The sequence below is a fragment of the Alosa sapidissima genome, chromosome 12 (genome assembly GCF_018492685.1).
Source record: "Alosa sapidissima isolate fAloSap1 chromosome 12, fAloSap1.pri, whole genome shotgun sequence".
Classification (NCBI taxonomy): domain Eukaryota; kingdom Metazoa; phylum Chordata; class Actinopteri; order Clupeiformes; family Clupeidae; genus Alosa; species Alosa sapidissima.
In genome coordinates this window covers 25128154-25139253 of record NC_055968.1, presented here as the reverse complement: position 1 = coordinate 25139253, position 11100 = coordinate 25128154, and the positions used below count along the sequence as shown (strand labels likewise).

The window sequence follows — 11100 nt, the reverse complement described above, 5'->3', positions numbered from 1 at the left end:
ACCAAAGTTATCTCAATAGCCTATCTTCACCATCTTCTCAGCATTGTATATTTATGTTTCTTATTACTACGTATATTTTTGCAAGTATTGTTTCCCATTGAAATTAAATCTTTATTGAATATATATGTTTTACATTTTACTACTGTATTCAAAATATGTAAATAAACAACAACCACGGCACCATGACACCATGCCGTCAAGAAAAATCCCGCAGACAGCTGCCATTTGTGTGTAGGTATTTTAGTTCTGCTAAACATGTTTTGGTTGTTTGGGTAATCAGAGGTGAAAGATAGCATTCACTCAGTGCACGCATGTCCCAGGAAAGACAATCAAAGCTTACTTTGACCTCCGCACAGTGATGAATGATTCTATTGATTATTTACTAACTATCATTTCCATCTGGCAGCTCTGCACAATTCACTATCAGTGAACTTTGTGTCCTGTTGTTTATGACCAGGGCTCCGGTTTAATGGAGTGAGGTTCTATTTGAGCAGGTTTAGTGGATCTTGTGCCTGTAGCATAATCGCATGGCTTAGGCAAAGCAACAACAAAAAGGGCCAGCGATATATGCATAGTGAGCCCTAAACTATAAAGTTCTGATGAGACCTGCTATGCAAACAACAATTTCTCATCATAAGGTGTGTCTGGAAGAGCTACCACCTGTTGTGATAATTGATTGAGCATAACTAGCCTGGAACAGAAATGGTGTTTTATGTATATAGCATAACAGCTTTAACTGAAATGTTCAAAGGTGTTAGAGATCAGGGTTTATGTGTAATTATTTGATGAACACTGAGCACAGTACCACCTTGAAAATGTCTGCCATAATCCTGTTGGTATTATTTAACCACGGGTCATTGCCTAATAACAGTCAAACTAGTCACAATCTTGAACAGGCCACATTTTTCTCACTTGATGCCAGCAATGTGGTTTCATACACAATGGTGCCATCTATAGGCCAAATAGGTGTCTAAAGCCAATAGACACATCATTAAATACTAGCCTGGAAGCCAACCCAAAAGGTATGATGTGATGTCCAAGCCAGAACAGTCCAACTCTAGTGGCACATTTCCATAAAAGAGCTCTAGAAGCATAGATCAGTCTGAAGCTGAAGTCCCGAGCAATCTCTCTGGGCATAGTAGGTGTATTTATCCAAACTAAATCACTGTATTAACCAGTATATGTGCTGTAGCCTACCATGACCGTATGTTATTAGCACTGCACATTGTTGTCCAAACTCACCTACAGGACACAGTGCGCACGAGCTTCCAACATGGTATTCTGAAGGACTAGTGAATGATACTCTAGTCTATTTGTTAGTCGGTGATTCTGATTTCTGTTGACTGTAGCACCAACATATAGGCTATTTCTAAGTAGTACACTTATATGTCTCCTGGGTGGTGATGACACTACCTATCAAATAAAAAAAATACAAGACTATAGCAGAATATGAAACAAGATATGGCCATAGATGATGATCAAGTGAAGTAACACAGTCTCACTTTTGATTATAATGGCACAGGAGAGGTTTTAAAATCCTTGTGCTGTACTGTAGGTAGGGGACTTCTCACAGTGGCTGATCAACAACCAGTCCTATTTACCATTAACATTAGTAGCTTGAATGCAAAACCAAAGATCCAAAGCAGCAAAAAACACCACCAACAACCGTGCAGGCTCTAAGCAAAGCCAGTGCGAGTGAGACCTATGTCCCATTAATAAGAAAATACAGTGGTTGAAAATGAATGATGTGATATGCTCTTAACGATATATTTTCAGAAAAGTCATTACAAAAAATCATCACAATGCTTAATGGTGGCTTTATATTTTGCTACAGATCCTGCCTGAATTTCGTATTAGTACCACCTATGGCGCAAGAGCTTCAAATCTCACACTGAAGCCATTGTCTTGTGCCCAAAATCACTACCGCGTCGCCACCTAGTGGGAGAAATGGGGTCTACTGTATATAATTTTAGATCCTAACTACTGCACGAAAAATAGCATTGCCTTTCTGAAGGTTTTTTTTTAGATTAGTAAACCAATCAGATAAAATGGGCCTAAAAAAGTTTCTTGTGTGCACAGGATTTTTTTTTGATGACCATGAAAAAAATGACACATAGGTATATGTGTGCACAAAAAAAAAAAAAAAAGTCCTCTTAAGGGCTTTGAGTAGCCTATGTGCAGGAGAAGTATAGTGGTACCAGAAACTGTGTTTTTAGCACATGTCCCTGTACATGCTCCTTAATACAGATAGTGAAGGCTACTTTGTTGATCATTTTTATAAAAATGATATTCAGCAGGACAAAGCATTAAGTGTCAAAAGAGATGTGTGTACACAAAGCAAAGCTGATTGAACTGGATCCACACAATGCAATTGTCATTATGAATTTCAAACGTAGATATCTATCTTATGTTTTTATGTTGAAATGTTCTTTTTGGCCAGCTGTTCAAATAATGAAGTTTTTTATCTTAGCCTTCACATCTAATTGTGGTTATCTGCATTTCTTATTTTTTCTACCTATTCATTAACTAAAAAAAATTATGGCAACACATTTTGAAATATGAAATCTTATCACATTCTTCCAAACACAATCTTAGCAAATGAGAAGGATTGCCTTACATCCTTTTCATGTCACACCATCTGGTGTATGCTAGTCTGTAATAAACTAGGCCCATTGTACTTACTTAGGCTACAACACATTCTTCTTTGCCAGACTTCCTGCAAAGTTCATAATGGAACGGAAAATAACAACACTGTGCTGTCCAGAAAACATCCGGCTCTACTGCACCTAGCACGTCTGGATTTATAATCTGCTCGCACTGTGTGTGTGTGTGACCTGTCTGTCTGTCTGTCTGTCTCTCTCTGTGTGTGTGTGTGTGTGTGTGTGTGTGTGATTGGGCGCGCGAGCGCGCATTTTCACTGAAAGAACCGCAGGCCAAGCCAAGCAAGAGCCAAAGTGAACCGTCTAAATTAACGTCTAAAGTCTGTCTCCCCTGTTCAGTGGTGTGATATATAAGTTTTTTTTTGTTTATAGAAATGTGCCGAAGTTCCTCTTCATTGTTCGGCTAATGCAACTTCCTTTGGGAATTTTTCAGCCTTGGATTTCGAAGCTAAATGAGGATAATTACTGGAAACCGAATGGGGGCAGGGAAATTGAGGCTCTAGCGGACAATTTGCCATTTATGATTGGTCCCTGAAACACCTAGGACAACGATTGGTCAAATGTACTATCAATCTACGTTTCCTTGAGACCCTCAACTTTGAAACTTTTTGCGAGGAGGAGTCAGATTACTCACTCCTGTAACCGATCTGGAAACATACGAAAGAAAATACCATTTCAATTATTTACGACGATCCAGATAGAAACAACGAAGGGGTTATGAGACCTAAAACAGTTTCGTTCCTGTAGCAAAGTCAGAGTCTACAAGGTATTTGTCAAGTTGTTTTATCATCGGCTGTCATCATGAAGATTCGACGTTTATCTCGATCTTTGTATTGAACAGTTGGACGCAGCCAAGCAACAAACACTGTAGCCAGATCACAGCTTTCATTCGCCTGTATCCGGTTCAAAATTAAGATATCCCAGGAAGGTAAGGAAACTGATTGTAACAGAAGTCTTAATCCTCATCTCGTGTCATGTTAACCCGTTTTGAAGAAGTAGCCTACAAGTTGTAATTGTGTGTGTTTTTCTGTTGGCAACAGTGTAATTCCTCTGTTGCGTTTTTGTTTGAGTGCGCTCCGTTCGCATTGAAGGACTGCTGAAACAAAGCTGCGCTGTAAGTCATATACCTCCTGAAGTGTTCTCCAAGAGGATATAACTCATGTTTTAGCCTACTATGTATCAGCCCATTATTCCCAAACATCGTAGAGAGTGGCTGAATGAACTGATGTCATGTCTCTATCTGCTATATGGGTCAGGGTGTGAGAGGGGTAATTGTTTTGAGTGACCATGTTACTGAACACTGGACAGAACTGCGCCTGGACACATAACGCTCAGCACTAATGGCTTTGTCAATGTAAACTTGTAAGCCTATTGGCTATGTCCAATAACAAGACAGTATAGCCTTTGTAATATGGAAAGCATATCAGCTGATAGATAGATAGATAGATAGATATATACTTTATTGATCCCCAGGGGAAATTCAAGATGTGGAGAAATCTATCGGGGTTGTGGGTATTTTATATATATATATATATATATTTCAAATTGAATAATCTAATATTGTTGTCAAAAAATGGTAGCCTAGGCCTATCTATCTTGGAGACAGATTTGTGAATGAATGAATGGATGGATTGGCTTTTACTGAATGTAGGCTAGCCTACTGTTGTTTGGTATGAGGCTATCAAATAAAGCCTACAAGCCAATTCATTGTCTAATATTGATTAAAGATATATTAATGCATTGCTCTAAGAGAGTAGTGCTTAGCCTACTGTCAGTCATTTACAGACAGGGTCATATGTTTGACCTGATTTACTAGACTGCAAAGTTCAAAGTGGGTAGGCTGCTTCATTTGTTGCCACGGAAACATTAACAGTTTGCGCTTTGATTCGTGCTGTCAGCAGGTTTAAAGTATGCCCTTTGTATAATTTCATTATTTTTCTTCCACTCTCCACAGCAACAAGCCTGAAGCATTTTAACACGCAAGCATTAATTTTGAAAATGTGGCTCATTCATTTCAGACCGTGTTCCTGTTTTGTGAGCAGGTGTCCTCTTCTTTCATGACAGGAAGACTGTAGGCTATGTTATGTGTGATATCAGTGTTGGACAGTATTTCTCAGAGCATTCTTCTAGTGGATACTGCATGCTGTAATGGTTATACCATGGAAATAATGTCATGATGTGGCTATTCTATTCATTAACAATATGACATAAAACAATGTTGCGCCCTCACATCCCCTCCTTTTGGCAGAAGGTATCCTACACATTGACACCATGTGTGGGGTGCCACTGTAGAAAACTAAAAAACCTTCTGGACACCTTGACACTGATGATTTTGAAATAATTCACAAGTGGTTCAAGTATAGAGGTCTAAAGAGTTTAACAGTCTTATTCTGTGGTGAATTTCTTGCTTCATGACAGGCTCACACAAGTGACTTGGAGTTTGCACTGTGACTTCTTACTGCTGAGACATAATTTAGCGCCTATTATTTATTTGGCGTCAGTTAGCTTCTTTTCAATAATTCATTGCACCACAGGCATCTCAAGGTGTTATGAGAGCATTCTGAACATTGCTTGCTTTTTTGTTTGGAGTTGGAGGGCCTGTTAAACTCTCAGCATTCTACTCAAAGCCTAGCTGCTAGTGGGAGGATGAGAGAGACAGCCACACACATCACAGCTATACTAAATAAGGTCCCGCTCCACCACCTAGTGTAGTGATTTGTCTCTTATGTAACAGTGCAAGAATAGAGAGAATAGCCTGAAAAAAGAAAGACAACTGGTGCATCCTTTAGTCAGAAAGTGTATTGCCACAGTTGTAGAGTGTTTGCTTTGCTGCATTGGTGAGGCTCAGCAGTGAGGAGCCTTTGGAGGATTTCCAAATGTAAAGCCGAACTTGATTGGAAGACTTGTGTTGCAGTCCCCAGGTGAATCCAATCTGACACCCTACCTCACCTGACACAATCAGCCTGCAACACCTCCTCCACCTCCCCCACTCCTCCACCACCCCTCCATTCACTCTGCTCAGACCAAACTGTTTAGTCTGGCTAAACTCATGAACTTCCTTCCCCATAGAAACATAGCCACTCAGTAATACTTTACCATGGAGCTAGAGGCTGTTCTATACATCTCTGAGGGTGAGTGACTGATGACACAATGGGTGCTAAGGAACTAGGAGTTGTTTACTGATCCCTTGTTTCATTTAGCTTGGTAGAGGGGTCCATTTGTACTCATATGTGCCAGATATGATCAAAGTGAATTCACTCTCCTTAGTCTGTTTGCTGTATTGCAGCATCTGCATTGAATGGCTTCTGGGATTTATTGCTGTGCATGCAGAGCATTTTGAAATCGGTTAAAATTGCCTTATCCAAATTCTGAGGTCGATGCGTCTTGCTGGAGATGCGTCTCCTTTGTGTTTGTTTATTCCTGTCACCTCTAATTCTCCTAAATGCAGCTCAAAGATCCGAGTTCTGATTCATCCCATGTAGCAGTTGATGCTTGTATTTGGCACCATCACTTGAAGCGTAAGGCACACAAGAGCACTTTATGCTTCCTTATAATTCTGAACGGTGCTTCAACCTAACCCTCCTCTCCGCGCCTCTCCTCCCTTCTCGTTCCCCCACATCGTTTGCGCTGAGGAATCAGTCATCTCTTCATAGAGATAAAAAGGCACCTTTGCCAGCCAATGACAGTGACATTTTTTGTGCTAAGCTCGGCGCTGTAGTGCAAACTCTAGGAGGCTTGTGCCAACTCTTAAATCCAAATTATGCACATCAGACTTTATTTGAGGAGCTAGCCATCAAGTTGAATTGATTTTGGGACTATGCCTTGAAAGTTGAAATTTAATGAGCACACAAATATATTTCAATTGACCCCCCCCCCCCCCTGCATTTTTTGTGTTTGTGTCCGTATGCTGTGACAGAGAGGGTGACAACAGAGAGGCATATAGTCTAGATATAGGAAAGTCTTTTGATATCTACAGCCTAATATCATGATCTCTAGATCCTCAAAGCGTTTCAGTTTGATCCCGGCTGACATTTTTGATTAGCTGAGGCAGAGAGAGTGGGAGATTTACATCATCTGAAATTCCTGTCATGTCGCTGCTGTGGAACTGTTCCTGCACTTTATTACTGAAGTTTTCTATGGGCAAAAAGGCCCATCGAGCATACATTAATGAATGCAAATTGTGTTCTTTGAGGGACAGTGTCTTGGAATACAAATTACTTGTGTCTCACCAAGTACATTCTAATGTGTGTAATGTTGCTCCATGCATAAAATATAAATGCAGGTAACACAAATATAGGTCAGAGCCTTGCTCCACAAGGGCCCATGAATTTGTTCAGTATTGTTCCTGCTATAGTTGACTATTATATTGTGCCCCTGATTTTTACATTGTATCACTTGAATCAATCTCCATCACTGGTTCACCATATTGATCACAAAAGTAGGTGTTACAAGTGACATTTGAGTAAATAATTTGAAACAATTAGAATGTGCTTTCGACAATGAAAGGCTCTTGAAGCATTGCCAGTGAAGCCCTGACATGAAGATGTGCTCCTCCAGTGCATTGTATTTTTTTTGTTTTGGCTGACATCAGCGCGTGAAGTAGCAGTGACTCACAGCATGCTGGCTGGCAGGCGGCGCACAGATAACTCACGGCCCCACCTCTCCTGCTCTCTCCCACCGCCGATGGTTCAGTGCTCTCAGCGGCAGCGCAGGATGTTTCAGCGACTCGCCTCGCTACTGGCGTTTCTGCGTGAGATGATTGGTAGTTTTCATCTGCCTCCAGTGCGTGCTGAGTGGTGTGTGGTTTTATTTTTTTATTTATTTTTTTAGGACAACCAGGCCACTGTTTTTCTCTCTTCAGAGCTTGGTTGGTGTGGAATGAAATCTATTGTTATTGAGCTGAATGAAAAAGTGGAAGTAATTAGTGGATTGCTGTGTTTCATGAGCACATTCTTTTGATCGATGTCTCAGTGTCTTCAAAGAGAGTTTTTCATGTCCAAGCCTCCCTCTCATGTTGTTTTTTTTATGATATGTTATATATTTTTCTCTGCATGGAACATGATTTGATTGCCATTAGATGTCAGAATAGGAGAGTCTCTGTGGGAGACCACTTGAGAAGTGCCTCAAACCTCTTCTGCTTGATCTCGTTCCACAGACATCATGGACTCTTTCAGCACCAAGAACCTGGCGCTGCAGGCTCAAAAGAAGCTGATGAGTAAGATGGCCAACAAGACAGTGGCCAACATGTTCATCGACGACACCAGCAGCGAGGTGCTGGACGAGCTATACCGCGTGACCAAGGAGTACACGCGGAACCGTAAGGAGGCGCAGAAGATCATCAAGAACCTCATCAAGATGGTAGTGAAGCTGGGTGTGCTCTACCGCAACAACCAGTTCAGCGCTGACGAGCTGGCGCTGGTGGAGGGCTTCCGCAAGAAGGTGCACACGCTGGCCATGACGGCGGTTAGCTTCCACCAGATCGAGTTTACTTTCGACCGCCGCATCATGAGTGGCATCCTAAACGAGTGCCGCGAGCTGCTCCACCAGGCCATCAACCGCCACCTCACCGCCAAGTCACACTCCCGCATCAACCACGTTTTCAACCACTTTGCCGACTGTGACTTCCTCGCAACGCTCTACGGGCCCACCGAGGTCTACCGTGGCCACCTACAGAGGATTTGTGACGGTGTGAACAAGATGTTGGATGAAGGCAACCTCTGACCTCTTACCACCCTATATTCTGCCTCCCTCCATTTTTAAAAAAACAAAACAGTGTGTTTGTGAACATTTTACATGTTTTTCTGTGAGCCTTTTAGTCTCTGTGTGTCATCTATTCACAAGACGAATCCGAGAGATCTCCAGACTCAAGACACTTTGCCCCTTTCCCATCATTTATGATGATCCTTATAATGCAGACAGACACTTCCTTTGATGACTGAACTATCTACCTAAAATGGTCTTTCACTGAAAGCCTATGATCAAATTTGTGAGAGGATGTTGTGAACTAGTGCAGTCTAAGGACATTACCATGAGCCAACAAGCCCTAATGCCTAGTGAGAATATGATGAACTTAAAGCACAACTTGAAGCAAAACAAGCACTGCAATTTCTTAAGTATACTAACATGTTGAAGGACCATTTATGATTACAGGTAGGATATGAATGTATATGTAATCCTGAGTTTACATGTAATCCCCAGCACTATCCCCATGCCTGCTTTATTCTTGTCTATGCACAGGTGAGTTTGTTTTAATGGAAAGTAGTTATTAGATTACAGCAACACCAAAGCCTGTTTGTGTAAACCATGTAGCTGGTGCTCAACAAACCTGACCTTTATTTTGGAACTGTAACATATATATTTGTCAGTTATGAAATCTCAAGTGAGACTCACTCAGACCAGGATCTAGTATTTCAGTAGTATTCGCTTACAGCCCACTCTAAACCCTGTACCCCAAGCTCATGTGATAGAGATAGTTAGAAATCTGCTCTCTGATGCAAGTCCTCAATCAGGAATGAAGTTTGATGTGAATAATCTACTTGCCTCTATGATGCTACTCTGCACACACAGGCTCTTCTAGATTTATTTTTATATTGCTGTTTTTTAAATACGTTATTCTCATTTAATGTTGTCTCTGGCGAAGATCAGAGACACTTGGAAGACCGTCAATTCATGGGATACACCAGAGGAGTAATCGTTCCGTCACTGAATCAAAACCTGTAGCAGCTCTGCCAAAGAGGTTTCAAATGATTGTTTTTAAGTCACAGAGAGGACCCAAACATTCCAAAAGAGGTTCTGTTTTGGAATGCTGTGTTTACATTCCACAGGAAGTTCAACTTTAGAATGCTACTATTCATTATCTATGCACTTAGTAGATTAGTGGGTAATATTTTTGTATTTTCTAAATATACATCTCCCAGCTGTAAAGTGATCACCTGTTGGACTGTTCTGTTGGTTATGTGACACTTGAGCTCATGAATAAAGGATTTGAAAGAGTATGCCAACACAAGTACTGAGAGGAGAACAATAGACCAGAATATCTTTTTATGGAGCAGTAAAGTTCAGCTGCAATCAATGCCATATCCGTCTCCAACTTAAGCACTCAGGGTTGAGTCTCTCAGGCCTTCTGTTCTTAGTGAGTCAGTAACGAAATGACGGTGAACTGTTATTTCTGTATATATATATATATTTGGTTCATCATGACCATTAAGATATTTTTAGTCAAATCCAATGTATGCCTTTTGATTGAAAGTAATATGATATGTGTGAACAAATCATGTGAACATAAAGGTTTTGTCAACATCCGTTCTCTTTTCTACAATTGCAATATAAACAAATACACTTTTTAGACAAGTAAAAGTAATTGCATTATTTGCATTGTTAAGAGGTTATTGCATTATTTGATCTTCTCCGTATACTTCTGTTACTGATCTCCAGTATTAGAGTCTCTTAAAACAGTGGAGAGAACATTCAGCTAATCTCCATGCATCTGACCTGGATTAGTCCATTCAAATCAGTCATTCCTGGCCAGAGCATTGTTATGTTTAGAGGCTGTACTTCCGACTCCCCAAACAAAGCACTCCAGCATTTCCCCCACTCCCACAAGTAGTCAAGTCTGCTTACCATGACGGAATTTTTCATGCTAGTATCTAGTTGGGAGGAAAGCGGAATGCGTATCTGTGTTTCATATCCCCTCCAATGTTTAATTAAAATAACACTATGAAAATATATTAATTAAAATTGATTGTCTGCCTATTCATTTTCAGAAATCAATTTTCCGTTTCTGTTAAGTAGATTCCCAGTCCCAGCCAAACGCATGTTCCCCCTCGCCACTCTCCATTTCTATTTCTGCTCACTGCTCTTTGCCTCAGTCGCTCTCCACTGTGTTTGCTTAATATCCTCTGCCTCCAGGCTATAGGAAATATGACGGTTACCTGAGACTCAGTTCCTGAGCTCCTCCAATCTCGCTTTTTCTTTAAAGTTTGTCCTCTGAGGAAACAAGACTGGCATGTTTATTTGAGATAAAACGGGAAGGGGTGTCAGCAGGAAAAGCAGCACCCTATAAAAATATGTTCCTGACAACAGCATAAGCCCACACTCACTATGGCTTAATGTATTCAGCGCTGGGCCCAGACCACCATACGTCAAAAGGTCACTTGACAAACAATCCACTCTCCCACTGCGAGAGCCACAGACCCGCCATTGTGAAGGCTGCCCTGTCAGACCGTGCCAAGACAAACACCGACCCTCAAGAATACCAAATGACCAAGCCCTTGAATCACAAACAGAGGTGACACTAACGACCCCTGTCTGTGCTCCTGCACTAAAAGTTGTCCCCACACACTCCCGGGTGCCCATATAAATGTGGCACAGTGCAAAGGGACCATTACTAGCCGTCATTCTCTGTTGTTGGGCTGGCAAGAAAATAAAAGTGCTGTTTATT

General features: G+C 41.1%; 1 protein-coding gene across 3 annotated transcripts; it reads left to right on the top strand.

Annotated features, from left to right (window-relative positions):
* Window positions 1-3162: 3162 nt before the first annotated feature.
* tnfaip8l1 (tumor necrosis factor, alpha-induced protein 8-like 1) lies at window positions 3163-9961 on the top strand. Of its 3 annotated transcripts, XM_042056579.1 has the most exons (3): window positions 3163-3588; window positions 3701-3774; window positions 7816-9961. In XM_042056579.1, exon 3 carries the CDS (start codon window positions 7821-7823, stop codon window positions 8379-8381), a length of 561 nt encoding a protein of 186 aa, XP_041912513.1. In that variant the 5' UTR covers window positions 3163-3588; window positions 3701-3774; window positions 7816-7820; the 3' UTR covers window positions 8382-9961. The 3 variants fall into 3 exon arrangements, with proteins under 3 accessions (XP_041912513.1, XP_041912512.1, XP_041912511.1); XM_042056578.1 differs by lacking the exon at window positions 3701-3774 and having other exon boundaries at window positions 3169-3588; XM_042056577.1 differs by lacking the exons at window positions 3163-3588; window positions 3701-3774 and adding an exon at window positions 4289-5791.
* Window positions 9962-11100: the final 1139 nt, after the last annotated feature.